At 44.1% G+C, this 22,397-nt stretch overlaps 1 protein-coding gene across 5 annotated transcripts in view; it reads left to right on the top strand.

The window, feature by feature from the left end:
* The window catches only part of PRKDC (protein kinase, DNA-activated, catalytic subunit), a 186,403-nt gene extending 179,325 nt beyond the window's left edge, over positions 1 to 7,078 (top strand). For 4 of the 5 annotated variants that reach the window (XM_519750.9, XM_001147162.8, XM_016959452.4 and 1 more), the window contains 6 exons: positions 1,097 to 1,186; positions 1,391 to 1,462; positions 1,530 to 1,731; positions 2,316 to 2,504; positions 3,208 to 3,347; positions 5,807 to 7,078. In XM_519750.9, coding sequence (XP_519750.6) covers positions 1,097 to 1,186; positions 1,391 to 1,462; positions 1,530 to 1,731; positions 2,316 to 2,504; positions 3,208 to 3,347; positions 5,807 to 6,011 — 898 coding nt within the window. In that variant the 3' untranslated portion in view covers positions 6,012 to 7,078. Of the gene's footprint in view, positions 1 to 1,096; positions 1,187 to 1,390; positions 1,463 to 1,529; positions 1,732 to 2,315; positions 2,505 to 3,207; positions 3,348 to 5,806 lie in introns of those variants that run through there. The other variant, XR_010159536.1, reaches the window with a different exon arrangement.
* Positions 7,079 to 22,397: the final 15,319 nt, after the last annotated feature.

Below are 22,397 nucleotides of genomic sequence, written 5' to 3'. Positions count from 1 at the left end.
GCCTGTAATCCCAGCACTTTGGGAGGCCAAGGTGGGCGGATCGCCTGAGGTCAGGAATTCGAGACCAGTCTGGTCAACATGCCAAAACCCTGTCTCTACTGAAAATAGAAAAATTAGCTGGGTGTAGTGGCGGGCGCCTGTAATCCCAGCCACTTAGGAGGCTGAGGCATGAGAATTGCTTGAACCCAGGAGGTAGAGGTTGTAGCAAGCCGAGATTGCACCAATGCACTCCAGCCTGGGCGACAGAGTAAGACTTTGTCTCAAAAGAAAAAAAAAAGACAAAACAAAACAAAAGAAAAAGAGGCCGGGCGTGGTGGCTCACACCTGTAATCCCAGCACTTTGGGAGGCCGAGGCGGGCGGATCACAAGGTCAGGCATTCGAGACCAGCCTGGCCAACATGGTGAAACCCCGTCTCTACTAAAAATACAGAAATTAGCTGAGCGTGGTGGCATTTGCCTGTAATCCCAGCTACTCAGGAAGCTGAAGCAGGAGAATCACTTGAATCCATGAGGCAGAGGTTGCAGTGGGCCAAGATCGCACCACTGCACTCCAGCCTGGCGACAGAGCTAGACTCCCATCTCAAAAAAACAAAAGAAAAAGATGTGGAAGTGGTCTAAATAAAGATAAAAACAGACATAATCCATCTTTAGCAAAACTGTGCGGGCTTTTTGGCTATGGTAGTGACATGGCCTGAGGCTTCCAGCAGCCGCCTGTGGTGCTGTCGCCCTCTTGCTATGGTTCTTTCTAGGTCAAAGTTTCAGAATGGCATGCCTGGTTAATAAACAGTTATGTTTAGTTCATCTTATTCCTCTCTATGTCAGTGGGAAATTTGTTGGATCTGATGGTTTTGTACCTGAATTTTTCATAGGCAATAGCTTGGATTTCTTTAGGAGTAATTAAGAATGAATAATGGTATATTGAAATTCAAGATCCAGAGTAATGTGGGTTCAGTGTTAATATTGAATATGGTTAAAAGTCATATTATTTTTTCCTGCCTCTTTGCTATTTTTCAATGAATTCTTGGTGATCTTTGCCTTTGAAATCACATAATGCTAAAATCTTCCTAATTCCAATTCCCCTTTTCTCACTCATTAGTGATCCCAAGGCACCGCCGTGTGAATATAAAGATTGGCTGACAAAAATGTCAGGAAAACATGATGTTGGAGCTTACATGCTAATGTATAAGTAAGTTTGGTTTTGATTTTTCTTTGTATTAGTTAGTTCATTCTTCTGCAAATTGCATGTTTTCTTTTGATTCTTAGCTTTGCCTCAGAGAGATCATCAAGATTATTCGATATTTGAGTCTCAATATAAACAAAAAGTTTTAAAATTTAAATTTTAAGTCAGAGAAACTTTTTCTAATTAGATGTTTCTATTATTAAATCATAGGGGCGCTAATCGTACTGAAACAGTCACGTCTTTTAGAAAACGAGAAAGTAAAGTGCCTGCTGATCTCTTAAAGTAAGTACCCTTCTGCCCTCACCCTTAGTGGGATCACAGCAGCCGCACAGCTGTGTCTCTTTTGTAGGCGGGCCTTCGTGAGGATGAGTACAAGCCCTGAGGCTTTCCTGGCGCTCCGCTCCCACTTCGCCAGCTCTCACGCTCTGATATGCATCAGCCACTGGATCCTCGGGATTGGAGACAGACATCTGAACAACTTTATGGTGGCCATGGAGACTGGCGGCGTGATCGGGATCGACTTTGGGCATGCGTTTGGATCCGCTACACAGGTGCACTTGCTGTGCTCTCGTGATCCTGGGCAAGGCGAGAGTCATCATAGGACTTTCAACACCCTCCAGAAATAGACAGTTTTTAAGGAAAAACAACATATTAGTTAGATTCGTTTTGTCATGGTCATTGAATGCAGAAAGGGATAATCACTTAGTTCAGCCTCATTCAGTCAGGTCACAGAAGTCATGGTGATCAGTGATATCATCAGAGCCGGTAATCAAATGTGTTCGCAGATCAAAGGAAGACTCTAAGAAAGTTTTAGGAAGTCCCATAATAAAAATGTCTGGTCAAAAATGTGATACAGATCTTTTCTCTGGTTAACCTCTGAATGTTTTGGATCATCCTTCTCAATCTCTGCGGCCCTGTATCCTGTGCACGTGGGTTTTGCACTGAGGGATAACTCAAGCCGAGGTGGTTACTCTCGAGCATAGGAACTCACATCTGTGTAGCTGATTTCAAGGGAAGCAGAGTCTGTATTTTTACTAAATGTGAACAGTAACTATGTGAGGATGCTGCCATTTGTGCTCGGTACTTTGAGAGTTCTGGCTTACATATTCTGCTCCTTGCCTTTTTTCTTGTTTAGTTTCTGCCAGTCCCTGAGTTGATGCCTTTTCGGCTAACTCGCCAGTTTATCAATCTGATGTTACCAATGAAAGAAACGGGCCTTATGTACAGCATCATGGTACATGCACTCCGGGCCTTCCGCTCAGACCCTGGCCTGCTCACCAACACCATGGATGTGTTTGTCAAGGAGCCCTCCTTTGATTGGAAAGTAGGTTTTGTTTCATGTGCACTTTTCACTTTTGTGACAGTGTCCCCGTGATCAAGCTGGTATCTCTCGTGTATGATGGAAGTGCATTGAGTCATGTTGATGAAAATATTTACATTATTTTGTACAGCATTTCTCAAAGTTAGTATTTAGGATTGTCTGCTTGAAAACCAGTTAAGAGGCCGGGCCTAGTGGCTCACACCTATAATCCCAAAACTTTGGGAGGCAGAGACGGGAGGATCACCTGAGGTCAGGAGTTGGAGACCAGCCTGGGCAACATGGTAAAACCCTGTCTCTACTAAAAATACAGAAATTAGCTGGGCGTGGTAACACACACCTGTAATCCCAGCTCCTTGGGAGGCTGAGGCAGGAGAATGGCTTGAAACCAGGAGGCAGAGGTTGCAGTGAGCCGAGATCACGCCACTGCACTCCAGCCTGGGCGACAAGAGTGAAACTCTGCCTCAAAAAAAAAAAAAGTTAACAGGCAAAACCTTTATTTGGAGAAATAAGGGGACTGCTGAGGCCCCTCGTCTCGTGATGTGTGTGCCATGGAGTCTGTATGAACAGCTTTGTAGCTGTAGAAAGCAAGGCTGCTCCTGGTTATAGATGTTTGTTTACTTTAAGATCATTACTAGATTTAATCTGTTTGGGCATGATTGTATATACCATTATGATCAGCCGGGAAAATCATGTTCTTTTCTTCTAGAATTTTGAACAGAAAATGCTGAAAAAAGGAGGGTCATGGATTCAAGAAATAAATGTTGCTGAAAAAAATTGGTACCCCCGACAGAAAATATGTTACGCTAAGAGAAAGTTAGCAGGTGCCAATCCAGCAGTCATTACTTGGTAAGATTTTTATATGTGGAAAAAACTAACGGACTACCAACATGCTACTGTTTCTCGAGGAGCCAACATATGTACAAAGTGCTGAGCTCTTGATACTCTGTTAGCATGACTTCTCTGCTTTCATTGAGGAGGAAAGCAGGGCTTAGAGAGGCTGACTTCCCCAAAGCCAGGGCAAGGCCTGCAACTCTGACGTATGTGACCCCTGCACTGTCTTCAGGTTTACACTCAGTCCCTGGAACAGTGGCGCCAATTGGAGAAACAGAAGGTGCACTCTTAGACAGTTGCCAGAATATTGTTACATGCATGAGGAGACTTAGGTTTTAAATTTGCTTTTGTCCTTTTTAGGGCGTTTGACCCTGATGAATATAGTACCTAGGTATGAAAAGCACGGTGTGGGCTTGTTAGATGAGAATTCAATTTGGGTTGGCTTTTAGATTAGCCTTAAAGTTTTCTCTTGTTGAGGTCTAAAGCAAATAGAAATTTATGGAGATGATTCATAGGAATGAAAAAAGTTGGACTTTAGAATTAAGTAATAGTGGCAATCTATTGTCAACTTATTTTTGACAAGGGTGCCAAGACCATTCAGTGACCTTTCCAACAAATAGCGCTGGCAAAAGAATGAAGTTAGGTCCTTGTTTCACACCATGTGGAAAAATTAATTCAGAATGGATCAAAGAGCTAAGTGTAAGAGTCAAAACTATAAAACACTTAGAAATAGGAGTAAATCAGCTGGGCGTGGTGGCTCACGCCTCAACACTTTGGGAGGCCAAGGCTAGTGGATCACTTGAGGTCAGGAGTTTGAGACCACCCTGGCCATCAAGGTGAAACCCCATCTCTACTAAAAATACAAAAATTAGCTGGGCATGGTGGTGCGCACCTGTAATCCCAGCTGCTAGGGAGGCTGAGGGAGGAGAATGACTTGAACCTGGGGAGGCGGAGGTTGCAGTGAGCCAAGATGGCACCACTGTACTCCAGCCTAGGCGACAAAGTGAGACTCTGCCTCAGAAAAAAAAAAAAAAAAAGGAATAGGAGTAAATCATCCTGACCTTGGATTTTGTTGTGATACTTGCCATTTTTTAGGTATGACACTGAAAGCACAAGCAAGAAACAAATATATACATTGGACTTCATCAAAATTAAACAATTTTGTGCTTCACAGAGTGCTATCAAGAAAGTGTTTCAGCCTTCCAAATGGGATAAAATATTTGCAAGTCATGTATCTGATATGGGACTTGTATCTAGAATACATTAAAAAAACTCTTATTGCCTAATAATAGGTAGATAGATAACCCAATTAAAAATGGTCAGGGCTGGGCGCAGTGGCTCACACCTGTAATCCCAGCTACTAGGGAGGCTGAGGCAGGAGAATCACTTGAACCCAGGAGGCAGAGGTTGCAGTGAGCCGAGATCACGCCATTGCACTCCGGCCTGGGTGACAGAGCAAGACCCTGTCTCAAAAAAAAAAAAAAAAAAAAAAAAGGTCAAAAGACTTGAACTGACATTTCTCTAATGAAAATATACAAATGGCCAATAAGCGGCATGAAAAAATGCTCAACGTCACTAGTCATCAGGGAAATCCAAGTGAGATACTACCTCACACCTGCTAGGATGGCTATTAATTAATTAATTTATTTATTTATTTATTTTTGAGACAAAGTCTTGCTCTGTCACCCAGGCTGGAGTGCAATGGCACGATATGGACTCACTGCAACCCCCACCTTCTGGGTTCAAGCGATCCTCCTGTCCGAGCCTCCTGAGTAGCTGGAATTATAGGTGCATGCTACCACGCCTGGTAATTTTTGTATTTTTAGTAGAAATGGGGTTTCGCCATGTTGGCCAGGCTGGTCTTGAACTCCTGACCTCAGGCGAGCCACCATGCCTTGCCAGATGGCTATAATTTTAAAATGGGGCTAATGCAGTGGCTCACACCTGTAATCCCAGCACTTTGGGAGGCCAAGGCAGGAGGATAACTAGAGCCCGGGAGTTCAAGTCTAGCCTGGGCAACATAGCAAGACCCTGTCTCTACCAAAAATTTTTAAAACTTTCTCTTTTTTTAATTTTAAAAAAAAAGGAATCTAACAAGTGTTGAGGATGTAGAGAAGGTGGACTCCTCATACTCTGCTGGTGGGAGTGGGAAAAGGTGCAGCTGCTGTGGGAAAGTGGCAGTTCTTCACAAAGTTAAACATAGAGTTACCATTGGACCCATCAATGCCACTCCTAGGTGAATCCTAGGAATTCACTCAGGAGAAGTGAAGGCATACATTCACACAAAATCTTGAGCAGCATAATTCATGTTCTGTTTTCCTACAAATCCAGTCTTTGACTTCAAGGTTATAAGCCACAGAAAATACTCTGTGAGTGATGACATGGGGAATGTGTTTGGATAGGATCACTAGGGATGCAGGCAACAAAGGACAATGACACATGCTTTGTGTTTTCTGTGTTTGTTTTTTTTCCAGTGATGAGCTACTCCTGGGTCATGAGAAGGCCCCTGCCTTCAGAGACTATGTGGCTGTGGCACGAGGAAGCAAAGATCACAACATTCGTGCCCGAGAACCAGAGAGTGGGCTTTCAGAAGAGACTCAAGTGAAGTGCCTGATGGACCAGGCAACAGACCCCAACATCCTTGGCAGAACCTGGGAAGGATGGGAGCCCTGGATGTGAGGTCTGTGGGAGTCTGCAGATAGAAAGCATTACATTGTTTAAAGAATCTACTATACTTTGGTTGGCAGCATTCCATGAGTTGATTTTCCTGAAACACTAAAGAGAAATGTCTTTTGTGCTACAGTTTCGTAGCATGAGTTTAAATCAAGATTATGATGAGTAAATGTGTATGGGTTAAATCAAAGATAAGGTTATAGTAACATCAAAGATTAGGTGAGGTTTATAGAAAGATATATATCCAGGCTTACCAAAGTATTAAGTCAAGAATATAATATGTGATCAGCTTTCAAAGCATTTACAAGTGCTGCAAGTTAGTGAAACAGCTGTCTCCGTAAACGGAGGAAATGTGGGGAAGCCTTGGAATGCCCTTCTGGTTCTGGCACATTGGAAAGCACACTCAGAAGGCTTCATCACCAAGATTTTGGGAGAGTAAAGCTAAGTATAGTTGATGTAACATTGTAGAAGCAGCATAGGAACAATAAGAACAATAGGTAAAGCTATAATTATGGCTTATATTTAGAAATGACTGCATTTGATATTTTAGGATATTTTTCTAGGTTTTTTCCTTTCATTTTATTCTCTTCTAGTTTTGACATTTTATGATAGATTTGCTCTCTAGAAGGAAACGTCTTTATTTAGGAGGGCAAAAATTTTGGTCATAGCATTCACTTTTGCTATTCCAATCTACAACTGGAAGATACATAAAAGTGCTTTGCATTGCAAATTTGGGATAACTTCAAAAATCCCATGGTTGTTGTTAGGGATAGTACTAAGCATTTCAGTTCCACGAGAATAAAAGAAATTCCTATTTGAAATGAATTCCTCATTTGGAGGAAAAAAAGCATGCATTCTAGCACAACAAGATGAAATTATGGAATACAAAAGTGGCTCCTTCCCATGTGCAGTCCCTGTCCCCCCCACCAGTCCTCTGCACACCCAGACTGTTTCTGATTGGCTTTTAGCTTTTTGTTTTTTTTTTTTTTTTCCTTCTAACACTTGTATTTGGAGGCTCTTCTGTGATTTTGAGAAGTATACTCTTGAGTGTTTAATAAAGTTTTTTTCCAAAAGTAGTGTGTATCTCTTTTATGCAGTTTCAAGAGCAAAATATTCATCTTACAAAATAGTTTATTATATTACTTGCCTAGTTTGTTCTGATAAATGCGGGTTAAATGCATTATGGCATTTAAAATAAACATTTATGGCCAGGCACAATGGCGTACACTTGTGATCCAAGCATGTTGGGAGGCCAAGGCTTGAACTCCTTGAGCCCAGGAGTTAAAGACCAACGTGGGCAACATAATGAGATCCCATGTCTATTTTTAAAAATAACAAATTTATCTTCTCAACAAATGACACCTATTGAACCAAATTTCATCTGTAAAGAAAAATAAGTAATCGTGTGTGTGAAAAATCTGGTGCACATGATCTAGTAAATATTTTTGCACAAAAATGACCAAAGTAAGCCCACTTTGGAGTAAGTTGATAATATATTGTTTTCTGTAACAACTAATTAGCTATAATTCTTGCTTGAGTCCTGATAATTCGGGCTACATTCATTAAATGGATCACCTACATTGTGGGAAACCCTGTTTTTTAATGACTACTTTTCATATCAATAAAAGTTGATTGTTACAGCCAGGTGTGGCAGCTCACGCCTGTAATTCCAGCACTTTAGGAGGCCGAGGCGGGTGGATCACCTGAGGTCGGGAGTTCGAGACCAGCCTGACCAACATGGAGAAACCCCGTCTGCACTAAAAGTACAAAATTAGCCAGGCGTGGTGGCGCATGCCTGTAATCCCAGCTACTCGGGAGGCTGAAGCAGGAGAATCGCTTGAACCCAGGAGGCGGAGGTTGCGGTGAGCCAAGATCATGCCATTGCACTCCAGCCTAGGCAACAAGAGCAAAACTCAGTCTCAAAAAAAAAAAAAAACAAAAGTTGATTGTTACAGGTTGTGTATGTGGTTCCAGTCTCAAAGCTGTGTGCTTAAAAAGTTCATCATTGCTCACGAGAATGCAGTAAGAAGAAACATGCTGTGTACAGCATTCAGAAAACATTCATAAAGTTACACTAGATGTTAAATGGTCATTACACAACGAAGGAACTGCACATCTGAATCATCACTGGGGCTCGAACTTTAACTTGTGATTCTTGCTGAATAAGAATATTTGATTTGGAAACCAAACAAAAAACACTTAACACTGATTACAATTACAAGGAAATATGAATGATATGAATGGTAATATTTACATTATAAACAGATTTTGATATTCAGGTTGTATATGAAACATTTGTTCTTCAACCCCAAAATAACCCAGGAAGTTTCCGATTTAAGCTTAATGAAGACTTGAATGATCCCATGCTTATGAATATTAATTTTAGTACTTTGTCAGACTAAAAACCCAAGTATATAATAAACTCCTTTAGGACAAGTACTGTGTCCTAATCACTATCTTGTCAGCACCTAATAGTCTGGCACATGATAGTCAACAGAACAAAGCCATAGGAATAATTTAGTAAAGAATTCAACTTTTAAAAACTATAAGAAATATAAATTATTGGCTGGGTGCGGTGGCTCATGCCTATAATCCCAGCACTTTGGGAGGCTGAGGCGGGTGGATCACGAGGTCAGGAGATCAAGACCATCCTGGCTAACACGGTGAAACCCCGTCTCTACTAAAGATAGAAAAAATTAGCCAGGCGTGGTGGCAGGCGCCTGTAGTCCTAGCTACTCAGGAGGCGGGAGAATGGCATGAACCAGGGAGGCGGAGCTTGCAGTGAGCTGAGATGGCGCCACTGCACTCCAGCCTGGGCGACAAAGCGAGACTCTGCCTCAAAAAAATAAGTACATAAAAATTATTTCACTGACTGATGAGAATTTTTAAAGCACCGTTTATTAACTAATGACCAGTAACTTTTTTTTTTTGAGATTCACTGTTGCCCAGGCTGGAGTGCATTGGCGCTTTCTCAGCTCACTGCAACCTCCACCTCCCGGGTTCAAGTGATTCTCCTGCCTCAGCCTCCCGAGTAGCCAGGACTAGTGGCGCGCACCACCACGCCCGGCTAATTTTTGTACTTTAAATTTTGTATTTTGTGTTTTTAGTAGAGATGGGGTTTCACCATGTTGGCCAGGCTGGTCTCAAACTCCTGACAGGTGATCTGCCTGCCTCAGCCTCCCAAAGTGTTGGGATTACAGGCGTGAGCCACTGCACCTGTCCTGCCAAAAATTCTTTGAGCTTCAGAATGTTGTCTGTATTAAAATGAAAATACAGCTCTGGAGTTGCATGAAGTTGCTTTTGAATATTTTATGAAAGTAAAGAATTTAGGGATCATGCCACTGCACTCCAGCCTGGGCGACACACTTATTTTTGAGACAGTGTCTCAAAAAAAGAAATTAAGGATCAGCTTTTCAAAAAGTGAAAAGGCCATTGGGCTTTGATAGGAATTGCATTGAATCTGCAGATTGCTTTGGGTAATTGCCATCTTAACAATACTGTATTTCAATCCACGAGCACAGAATGCATTTCCACTTATTTATATCTTGTTTAATTTCTTTCAACAATGGTTTGCAATTTTCAGTAGTTTTAAATATTTCTAATGTTTTGTTTCCTTGGTTAAATGTATTCCTAGCTATTTTGTTCTTTTGGATATTGTTGCAAATGGAATTGTTTTTCCTAACTTTGTTTCCGTATATTCATTGCTAGTGTATACAAATACTTATTTTGTGTGTTGGTCTTTTCTCCTGCAACTTTGCTGAATTAACTTAATAGCTTTAGTATTTATTTTTTGTATTTCGGATTTTCTATATATAGGATGATGTCTTCTGTGCGTAGAGACAGTTTTATTTCTTTTCCAATTTGACTACCTTTTCTTTTTTCTTACCTAATTGTTCTGGCTAGAACATTCAGCACAATGCTGAGCAGCAGTGGTAAAAGTGGGCATCCTTCTCTTGTTCCTAGTCTTAGGGAGAAAGTTTTCATCTCTTACCATTGAGTGTGATGTTAGCTGTGGGTTTTTTCTTTTTTTTTTTCTTTTTTTTTTTTTGAGACGGAGTCTTGCTCTGTCGCCCAGGCTGGAGTGCAGTGATCTGCAACCTCCGCCTCCCGGGTTCAAGCGATTCTCCTGCCTCAGCCTCCTGAGTAGCTGGGATACAGGCTTGCACCACCACACGGGCTAACTTTTTGTATTTTTAGTAGAGATGGGGTTTCATGGTGTTGGCCAGGATGGTCCTGATCTCCTAATCTCGTGATCCACCCGCTTCGGCCTCCCAAAGTGCTGGGATTACAGGTGTGAGCCACTGCGCCCGGCCAGCTGTGGGTTTTCATAAATGCCCTTTATCATGTTGAAGAAGTTCCTTCTAAGTTTGGTACGTGTTTTTATTATGAAATGGTGAATTTTCCCAAATGGTTTTTGTTTTTTTTTTTTTTTTGGCATCAAAATGAACCTGTGGTTTTTCTCCTTTAGTCTATAAATGTCACGTATTATATCGATTTATATTTGTATATTGAACCACACTTTCTTTGCTGGGATGAATTCTACCTGGCCATGGTGAATAATCCTTTATAATTGTTGGTTTTAGTTTGCTAATATTTCATCGAGGATTTTTGCATCAAGAGGAGATATTAATCTCTAGTTTTCTTGTGGTGCCTTTGTCTGACATTGTTATCAGGGTAGTGTTGGCTTCATAAAATGGGTTAGAAAGTTTTCCTTCCTCTGATATTTACTGGAAGAGTTTGAGGAAGATTTGGTATTAATTATTTAAAGGTTTTGTGGAATTCAACAGTGAAGGCATGTGGTGCTAGTTTTGTCTTTGTTGGAGGTTTTTCATCACTGATTCAATCACTGCTTGTTATAGATCTGTTCACATTTTCTATTTTTTCTTGAGTCAGTTTTGGTAATTTGTGTGTTTCTAGGAATTTGTCCATTTCATCCAGTTTATCTAATGCACTGGCATTTATTTCGGTAAGGTTAGTGGTAGTGTCCTTGTGTTCATTTCTGATAGTTGTTTGTTTTTTCTTTTTCTTAATATAGCTTAATCATTTTTAGCTTTATAGGTAAAGGTGAGTCAATTTTGTTAGCCTCTTCAAAGAACCAACTTTGTTTTGTTGATTTTGTTTTTCCCTTTTTTTTTCTTTCTTTTTTTTTTTTTTTTTTTTTTTTTTTTTTTTTTTTTTGAGACAGGGTCTCTCTCTGTTGCCAAGGCTAGAGTGCAGTGGCGTGATCTCGGCTCACTGCAACCTCCACCTCCCAGTTTTAAGCGATTCTCCTGCTTTAGCCTCCCAAGTAGCTGGGATTACAGGTACCCACCATCACACCCGGCTAGTTTTTGTATTTTGTTTTTATTTTTATTTTTTCGAGACGGAGTCTTGCTGTTGTCCCCTGGGCTGGAGTGCAATGGCGCGATCTTGGCTTACTGCCACCTTTGCCTCCTGGCTTCCAGCAGTTCTCCTACCTCAGCCTCCTGAGTAGCTGAGATTACAAGCACCTGCCACTACACCCAGCTAATTTTTGTATTTTTAGTGGAGACCGGGTTTCACCGTGTTGGCCAGGCTGGCCGCGAACTGCTGACCTCAGGTGATCCACCCGCCTCGGCCTCCCAAAGTGCTGGGATTACAGGTATGAGCCACCGCGCCTGGCCATTTTTGTATTATTAGCAGAGACGGGGTTTCACCATGTTGGCCAGGCTGGTCTTGAATTCCTGATCCCAAGTGATTGAGATTTGATTTGTGTCCCTTAGGTTTAGATGGTTGATAGTGTTGTTCAAGTCTGCTAGTTCCTTATTGTTATGTTTAGATGTTCCATTATTGACACTGGGGTATTGAGGTCTCCAACTATTATTTTATTTTAATTTTTTTGAGATAGAGTCTCATTCCATCTCCCAGACTGGAGTGCAGTGGCATGGTCTCAGCTCACTGCAACCTCTGCCTCCTGGGTTCAAGCAATTCCCCTGCCTCAGCCTCCCGAGTAGCTGGGACTACAGGCACCTGCCACCATGCCCAGCTGAGTTTTGTATTTGTATTTGTATTTTTTTTAGTAGAGACGGGGTTTTGCCATGTTGGCCAGGCCAATCCCGAAATCCTGACCTCAAGCGATCCACCCACCTCGACCTCCCAAAGTGCCTGGATTACAGGCGTGAGCCACCATGCCCAACCTTCAACTATTATTTTCGATCTGTCTCTTCTCCCTTCAGTTCAATGTTTGCTTCATATGTTTTGGAGATTTGCTGTTTGGCGTTTGTGTCTTTATAATTCTTACAATGTTTTTGATGGACTGACCTTTTATCAATATCTAACGTCCCTTTTTTTATCTCTTGTAACAAGTTTTGACTTAAAGTCTTATAAAGTCTTATTTTCTGTTATTAGTAGTCACGCCAGCTTTCTTTTCTTTTCTTTTCTTTTTTTTTTTTTTTTTGAGACAGAGTTTTGCTCTTGTTGCCTAGACTGGGGTGCAATGGCACAATCTCGGCCATGCCAGCTTTCTGTTGGTTACTAATGCGTGGAAAATATTTTTCCATCCTTTCACTGTAAATCTCTTTGTGTCTTTGGATTTAAGTCACCTGTAGATAGCATGTAGTTAGGTCATGTTTTTAAAATCCATTCTGCCAATCTCTCTTTCAGTTGGTGGATTAAATACATTTACATTCAAAATGATTTCTGATTAGGAACAACTTCTGTCACTTCGCTGTTTGTTTTCTATAAATTTCAATCTTTTTCCCCTAAATTCCTCCAATAGTGTTTTGTATTTGATTGATTTTGCTAGTATTCCATTTGAATTCCCTCGTTTTCTTTTCTGTATGTTTTAAAGTTTTATCTTAGTGGTTATCCTGGTGATTATAATTAATAGCTTAAATTTCTAAGGATATAGTTTGAATTGATACAACTTAGCTATTGAGTTGTTTGAGCTCCTTATATATTCAGGTTATGAATCCATTATCAAATGGGTAGTTTGCAAATATTTTTTCCCATTCTGCGGGTTGTTTTTTACTATGTTGATTATTTTGCTGTGCAGCTTTTCGGCTTGATGTAATCCCAACTGTCCATTTCGGTTGCCTGCGCTTTTGAGGCCTTATGCAAAACATTTTTGCCCAGACCAATGTCCTGGAGAGTTTCCAAACCAACATTTTCTTGTAGTAGTTTCACAGTTTCAGGTCTTAGATTCAAGTCTTTAATCCATTTCTGTGATTTCTGTGTAAAGTGAGAGTTAGGGGTGTCCACATTCTGCATGTGGATATCCAGTTTTCCCAGCACCATTTATTGAAAACTGTCGTTTCCCCCATTGTAAGTTCTGGGTGCCTTTGTAGAAGATGAGTTGGTTATAAATGCGTGGATTTATATCTGGATTTTCTATTCTGTCTCATTGATCTATGTGTCTGTTTTTACGCCAGTTCCATGCTATTTTGGTTACTATAGCTTTGTAATAAATTTTGAAGAAAGGTTGTGTGATGCCAGCTTTGTTCTTTTTGCTCAGGATTACTTTGGCTATTCGGCATCTTTTTTAGTTCCATACAAATTTTAGGATTTTTTTTTTTCTATTTCTGTGAAGAATGTCATTGGTATTTTGATAGGGATTGCATTGAATGTGTAAATTGCTTTGGGGCAGAATTGTCATTTTAACAATATTCATTCTTCAAGACCATAAGCATGGAATATCTTTCACTTTTTTTGTGTCCTCTTCTGTTGTTTGTTTTTGAGACAGGGTCTCAGTCTGTTGCCCAGGCTGGAGTGCAGTGGTGCTATCATGGCTCACTGCAGCCTTGACCTTCTGGGCTCAGGTGATTCTCCCACTTCAGCCTCCTGAGTAGCTGAGACTACAGGCTCACGCCACGATGCCTGGCTAATGTTTTGTATTTTTAGTAGAGATGGGGTTTCACCATGTTGCCCAGGCTGGTCTCGAACTCCTGGACTCAAACAGTCTGCCCACCTTGGCCTCCCAAAGTGCTGAGATTACAGGTTTGAGCCACCGCGCCCAGCCCACACATTAACTTTATAACAATAAACAAAAGTCCTCTGTATTGGGGGAACCCACCCCCAATATTTCAACGTATGTTCTTTTCTATTTTCCCTAAGTGTCGGCTGGTCTGAGAAATAAAGAGTACAAAAGAGAAATTTTACAGCTCGGCCTCCCGGGGTGACATCACATGTCGGCAAGTTCCGTGATGCCCACCTGAGCTGCAAAACCAGCAAGTTTTTATTAGGGATTTCAAAAGGGGAGGGGGGTATGAATAGGGAGTGGGTTACAGAGATCACATGCTTCAAATGGCAATAAAAGATCACAAGGGCAGAAGGGCAGAGCAAGGTCACAAGGCCAGGGTGAAATTAGAATTACCAGTGAGGTTCCATGTCCTGCTGTGCATGCATTGTCATTGGTAAACATCTTAACAGGAAACAGGGTTCAAGAGCAGAGAACCGGTCTGACTAGAATTCTCCAGGCTGGAATTTCCTAATCCTAGCAAGCCTGAGGGCAGTGCAGGAGACCAGGGCATATTTCATCCCCTATCTTCAACTGCATAAGGCAGACACCCCCAGAGTGGCCATCCATAGGCCTCCCCTAGGAATGCATTCCCTTCCCAGGGTTATTCCTCACTGGGGAAAGAATTCAGCGATATTTTTCCTACTCGTTTTTTGCAATAAGAAAAATATGACTGTTCTGTCCAGCCCCACAGGCAGTCAGACCTTATGGTTATCTCCCTTGTTCCCTGAACATTGCTGTTATCCTGTTCTTTTTCAGGGTGCCCAGATTTCATATTGTTCAAACACACGTTTTACAATTTGTGGAGTTAACACAGTCATTACAGGGTCCTGAGGCAACATACATCCTCAGCTTACAAAGATGACGGGATTAAGAGATTAAAGTAAAGACAGGCATAGGAAATTATAAGAGTATTGATTGGGGAAGTGATAAATGTCCATGAAATCACAATTTATGTTCTGCCGTGGCTTCAGCCGGTCCCTCTGTTCAGGGTCCCTGACTTCCTGCAACACTCTGAACTCTACTGATACACAAAGTAGTTAATGATAAATGCATTTATGCTCACCTGAGACAAAGGAGGAAAAAAAATTGGTCAAATTGATAGAAAATGAAACCTTACATACAAAGTCCCTGGAGACCACTGAAACCGAAAGGATCAAGTGGCCTGGGCTCTCCAGTGGAGTGGTGAGGGAACCCAAAGGCAGTAGTGGGAAGTGGGGCGACTGGAATGAGCTTCTGAAGGAACGGCCATCAATTATGACAGATCTGGTCAATCCATTGTATCTCATGAACACTGCTGAGAGCAGCTCCTTGGTGCCTAGGCCACGCTAAGGGGAGTGCACCCAAGGGGAACAGACCCGAGGGAGGGTGCGGGTAGGTGGGAAGCGGAGCTATGAGAGGAGACCCGTGGGAGCCGCCGTCCCGTGTGCCCCCTCCTCTGCGGGCAGAAAGTCCGCGTGGGCGGCCCTGTCGCCGGGGCCTCCCTCCTTGCCTGCACCCCTGCTTATCAAAGGGGCCCCCCAGGGGCGAGCCCTTTCCTCCTGGCTGCGACCCAGCCCCTGCGGCCGACCTGGGACGCCAGAGCCTCAGGGTGCAGCACTGGGTTGCGAGCCCCAGACCCACATCCCTCTTGTTTTGGGAAAACTGAATAAAACCCCAGCGCCAGGGACCTGATGGGGACGGAGTTTCCCCAGAGACGGCCAGACGGACTTGGCGCCGCTCGGTCTTCAGAAGCTGCTGCGTCTCCCGGGCCTGCAGGTGTCCGCCACGCCCTTGATGGTGTGGAAGGCGCCTCTGTGCGCAGGGTCCCTGGGCCTTCTCACAGCACCGCCTCCCACCGCGGATCCAGCCGCTCTCCACGCTTGGGGAAGGGAGGCATCGGGTCCAGCCCGCTTGGGGTCCAGCTCCCGGCCTGGAGGGCGAGACACAACGTTTTCAACGCTGCAGAGCGTCAGGGGCTAGGCCCAGAGCAGGCAGCGGTAAGGGAGAGGGGCACACACAACCACACCACACACACCCCATCACACACCACACAAACGATACACAACCACACCACACAAACGATACACAACCACACCACACACCCCATCGCACACCACACAACCACACCAAACACATCGCATCACACACACAACACACACTACACACACACCATCATACACCACACACACCCACAATACACCCCATCACACACCACACGCACAACCACACACACATCACACATGCCATCAACCACACCACACACCCCATCACACACAACCACAACACACACCACACACATCCCATCACACACAACCACACTACACACCCCATCATACACCACACACAACCACGCACCACACCACACCATCACAACACACCCCATCACACAACACACACCACACCACACACACCCTCACACTACACACACACATCATACACCACAAACCCACAATACACCTCATCCCACCACCACACAACGCAACCACACCACACAACACGCAACCACACCACACACACCCCATCACCACACACACCACAACCACACCACACACCCCATCACACACACAACCACACCACACATTTCCTCACGCCACCACACACACCACACCACACACAACCACATAACACGCAACGGGGAAAACACACCATACACATCCTATTACAACACAACCACACCACCCACATCCCATCACACACGGCATACCCCATCACACCAACACACACAGCCACATCACACACCCCATCACACACACCACACAGAACCACACCACACACCCCATCACACACACACCACACACACATCACACACATCCCATCACACACACACCACCACACCACACACCCCATCACACCACACAACCACACCACACACCCCATCACACAACCACACACACCACGCACACACCACACAACCACACCACATACCATGACCCACACATATACACCACACACACCACACCACAGGCTCCACACAGCATCATACACACCACACACAATTACCCCACACACATCAAACCACACCACACACACCCCACACTCATATCACACACACACCACACAGACACACACACTCACACACAGTAGGAGGTTCATTGCAAGGAACTGCCTTAGAAGACTTGGTCTGGCGTGGCCGGGCCAGTCTGAATCCTCTCGGGCCAGCGTGAAGCCACCGTCCCAGGGGGACTGTTTCTGGGGGACTTGGCTGCAGCCCTGAGCCCTGTCGCCTGCCTGGATCCTGCCCACGCAGGTGGTCCAGGGGCGTCTCCTCAGCCGGTGAAGATGCTGGTCCCACCTACACGAGACTGGGTCACTGCGGACTGAGCCCAGCCCGGCGGCGCAGAAAGCGGACAGTAGCGGCTGGGGAAGACGCGCACTTCCCTCACGGAGAATAATGGGTCTGTACGCATTGACTCAGACAATGTCTTTATCTGTTGGGTTACAATCTGCTGCTATGCTATTCCTCTTGTTGCTCAACTTCACTTTCACACGTTTTGTCACTGCAGGATGTTTGCCCTGGACCCAGCCAGACATCCCAAGACATTGGTCCCGGGACGACAGAATGGGGTTTAGAAACCAGGGGCTGGGCGCCGCGCGTGCTGTGACTGGTTGGCACTGAGAAACACCGATTGTTAGCAGAACAGACTAAAACGCTAATTCCTGGCCTCACGTGCAACTTGGAAGAAGCCTTCCCAAGGGGTCGGGGCACAGGCTTCTCTGCAGGGGAAGGGAGCAACCATGCGCAGTTTCCTGGCTCAGGCAGCGCAGACCTGACCGCCCACCCCTGGACTTCTTTTACATGAGAGAGAAAACCTTTAGACCTGTTAAGTCAGATATTTTGGACTGCCTGGTACCCCAAATGAAACCGAATACACAGGAGCTTGCTTTTTTAGCAAGGCTACAGTCCTACAGCATTCACACAGTAAAAGTCACATACAGCAAAGAGGCGCACACAACTAAATGAGTCTACAATTGAGTACTGCGTTTCAGCTCACTTCAGATGTGCCTGAATCTAAGATGCACCCAGACTTTATGTGCCACGAAGAAAGAAAAATGCTTCCATTTAAACAATGACCCAGGCTGGGCGCGGTGGCTCACGCCTGTAATCCCAGCACTTTCAGAGGCCGAGGTGGGTGGATCACCTGAATTCAGGAGTTACCAGTCTGGCCAGTGTGGTGAAACCCCGTCTCTACTAAAAAATATAAAACTAGCCGGGCGTGGTGGCACATGCCTGTAATCCCAGCTACTCGGGAGGCTGAGGCAGGAGAATCGCTTGAACCCGGGAGGCGTAGGTTGCGGTGAGCCGAGATCGTGCCATTGCACTCCAGCCTGGGCAAAAAGAGCAAAACTCCACCTAAAAAAAAAGAAAAAAAAAAGGGGGGGGGCAATGACGCAAAGCTTCCATCTATCTTTTTATTATCATTATTATTTTTCTTTTCTTTTCTTTTTTTTTTTTGAGACAGAGGCTCACTCTATTGCCCAGGCTGGAGCGCAGTGGCACAATCTCGGCTCTTGGCAACCTCTGCCTCCTGGGTTCAAGCGATTCTCCTGTCTCAGCCTCCTGAGTAGCGGGGACTACAGGCGCGCACCACCACGCCCGGCTAATTTTTGTATTAGTAGAGACCGTGTTTCACCATGTTAGTCAGGCTGGTCTTGAACTCCTGACCTCATGATCTGCCCTCCTTGGCCTCCCAAAGTGCTGGGATTACAGGCGTGAGCCACCGCGCCCGACCTATTTATTTATTTATTTATTTGTTCATTTCACTCTTGTTGCCCAGGCTAGAGTGCAATGGGAAGATCTAGGCTCACTGCAACCTCTGCCTCCCAGGGTCAAGCGATTCTCCTGCCTCAGCCCCTCAAGTAGCTGGGATCACAGGCGTACACCACCACACCCGGCTAATTTTGTATTTTTAGTAGAGACGGAGTTTCATCATGTTGGCCAGGATGATCTTGACCTCAGGTGATCCGCCCACCTCGGCTTCCTAAAGTGCTGAGATTACAGGCATAAGCCACCGCGCCAGGCCCCAAATATCTTTTTAAAAGTAGATTGTGTATTGCCTAAAGACTTTTTTCCCTGTCGTTACATTAATTGGTGAATTATAAAGTCTCCTACGTATTTATTTATATTTATCCTTTTATTGAGATAAAATTCACAACATATCACTCTCCATTTAAATCATTTTAGTGGCTGGGAGCAGTGGCTCATGCCTGTAATTCCAGCACTTTGGGAGGCCAAGTGGGCGGATCACTTGAGGTCAGGAGTTCAAGACCAGCCTGGCTAACATGGTGAAATCCCGTCTCTACTGAAAAAAAAATATATATATTAGCCAAGTGTGGTGGTGGGTGCCTGTAATCCCAGCTACTCAGAAGGCTGAGGCAGGAGAATAGCTTGAACCTGGGAAGCAGAGGTTGCAATGAGCCGAGATTGTGCCATTGCACTCCAGCTTGGGCGTCAGAGCAAGACTCTGTCTCAAAAAATAAATAAATAAATAAATAAATAAATAAATAATTTTAAAGTGTATAATCCAGTGGCATTTAGTACTTTCACAGTGTTGGGCATACAATATTTCTATCTAGTTCTAATTTTCAATACAGCCAAAGGAAACCCCTCCCCATTAAGCAGGCACTCCCCACCATCAGGTCCTGGCAGCCAAAATCTGCTTCTATAGAAGCAGATTGTCTGTATAGATTTGCCTCTTCTGGATGTTTATACAAACAGAATCATACACCATGTGCCTGTTAGGGTCTGGCTTTTTTCATTTGGCAAATGTTTTTGAGGCTCATCCGTGTTGTAACATGTATCAGTACATGTTCCTTTTCAGGACTGAATAAGATTCCATGTTATTGATACATCACATTTTATTTATTCATCTGTTGCTGGACAGTTGGGTTCAAAAGGTTGTTTCCACCTTTTGGCTACTATGAATAATGAACATTCATATACAAATTGGTGTGTGAATGCCTGTTTTCAGTTCTTCAGAGGTACATAACCAGTAGCAGAATTTGTTGGTCATATGGTGATTCTATGTTTAACTTTTTGAGAAAGTTCTTCCAAACTGTTATCCACAGCAACTGCACCATTTTACATTCCCAGTATACACCAATAATGTGTGAGGACTCCAGTTTCTCCACATCCTTGAAAAACACCTTTTATTGGGTGGCTGGCAAGATAGACAAATAGGAACAGCTCCAGTCTGCAGCTCCCAGTAAGATCAACACAGAAGGTGGGTGATTTCTACATTTCCAACTGAGGTACCTAGTTCTTCTCATTGGGATTGATTAGACAGTGGGTGCAGCCCATGGAGGGCAAGCCAAAGCAGAGTGGGGCATTGTCTCACACAGGAAGTGCAAGGGGTCAGGGAATTCCCTCCCCTATCCAAAGGAAGCCATGAGGGACCATGCTGTGAGGAACAGTGCATTCCAGCCCAGATACTACGCCTTTCTCATGGTCTTCACAACCCCGCAGACCAGGAGATTCCTTCGGGTGCCTATGCTGCCAGGGCCCTGTGTTTCAAGCACAAAACTGAGTGGCCATTTGGGCAGACACCGAGCTAGCTGCAGGAGTTTTTTCATACCCCAGTGGCAGCTGGAACGCCAGGGAGACAGAACTGTTCACTCCCCTAGAAAGGGGGCTGAAGCCAGGGAGCCAAATGGTCTTGCTCAGCAGATACCACACCCACAGAGCCCAGCAAGCTAAGATCCACTGGCTTCAAATTGTCACTGTCAGCACAGCAGTCTGAAATCAACCTGCGGTGCTCGAGCTTGATGGGGGAGGCAGTCTGCCATTACTGAGGCTTGAGTAGGCGGTTCTCCCCTCACAGTGTAAACAAAGACACTGGGAAGTTCAGACTGGGCGGAGCCCACCTCAGCTCAGCAAAGCCACTGTAGCCAGACTGCCTCACTAGATTCCACCTATGTGGTCAGGGCATCTCTGAAAGAAAGGCAGCAGCCTTGGTGAGGGGCTTATAGATAAAACTTCCATCTCCCTGAGACAGAGTACCTGGGGGAAGGGGCAGCTGCGGGCTCAGCTTCAGCCTACTTAAACATTCCTGCCTGCTGGCTCTGAAGAGAAGAGCGGATCTCCCAGCACAGTGCTCGAGCTCTGCTAAGGGACAGACTGCCTCCTCACGTGGGTCCCTGACCCCTGTGCCTTCTGACTGGGAGATATCTCCCAGCAGGGGTGGGCAGACACCTCATACAGGAGGGCTCCAGCTGGCATCTGGTGGGTGCCCCTCTGGGATGAAGCTTCCAGAGGAAGAAACAAGCAGCAATCTTTGCTGTTCTGCAATCTTTGCTGTTCTGCAGCCTCCGCTGGTGATACCCAGGCAAACGGGGTCTGGAGTGGACCTCCAGCAAACTCCAGCAGACCTGCAGCAGAGGGGCCTGACTGTTAGAAGGAAAACTAACAAACAGAAAGGAATAGTATCAACATCAACAAAAAGGACATCCACACAGAAACCCCATCCAAAGGTCACCAACATCAAAGACCAAAGTTAGATAAATCCATGAAGATGAGGAAAATCCAGCACAAAAAGGCTGAAAATTCCAAAAACCAGAATGCCTCTTCTCCTCCAAAGGATCACAACTCCTTGCCAGCAAGGGAACAAAACTGGATGGAGAATGAATTTGATGAATTGACAGAAGTAGGCTTCAGAAGGTGGGTAATAACAAACTCCTCCGAGCTAAAGGAGCATGTTCTAACCCAATGCAAGGAAGCTAAGAACCTTGAAAAAAATGTTAGAGGAATTGCTAACTAGAAAAACCAGTTTAGAGAAGAACATAAATGACCTGATGGAGCTGAAAAACACAGCACAAGAACTTTGTGAAGCATACACAAGTTATCAATTGCCAAATTGATCAAGTGGAAGAAAGGATATCAGAGATTGAAGATCAACTTAATGAAATAGATCATGAAGACAAGCTTAGAGAAAAAAGAATGAAAAGGAATGAACAACGCCTCCAAGAAATAGGGGACTATGTGAAAAGAAGACCAAACCTATGTTTGAGCTCCTGAAGGAAGCACTAAATATGGAAAGGAAAAACTGGTACCAGACACTGCAAACACATGCCAAATTGTCAAGACCATTGACACTATGAAGAAGCTGCATCAATTAGTGGGCAAAATAACAAGCAAACATCATAATGACAGGATCAAATTCACACATAACAGTATTAATGCCCCCAATTAAAAGACACAGACTGGCAAATTGGATAGAGTCAAGACCCATCTGTGTGCTGTATTCAGGAGACCCATCTCACATGCAGAGATACACATCGGCTCAAAATAAAGGGATGGAGGAATATTTACCAACCAAACAGAAAGCAAAAAAAAAAAAAAAAAAAAAAAAAAAAAAAAAAAAAAAGGAGGGGTTGCCATCCTAGTCTTTGATAAAACAGACTTTAAGCCAACAAAGATCAACAAAGACAAAGAAGGGCATTAC

The sequence above is a fragment of the Pan troglodytes genome, chromosome 7, assembly GCF_028858775.2.
Source record: "Pan troglodytes isolate AG18354 chromosome 7, NHGRI_mPanTro3-v2.0_pri, whole genome shotgun sequence".
Lineage (NCBI taxonomy): Eukaryota > Metazoa > Chordata > Mammalia > Primates > Hominidae > Pan > Pan troglodytes.
The sequence above is the reverse complement of the archived record's forward strand: the minus strand, read 5'-3'. Positions and strand labels throughout refer to the sequence as shown.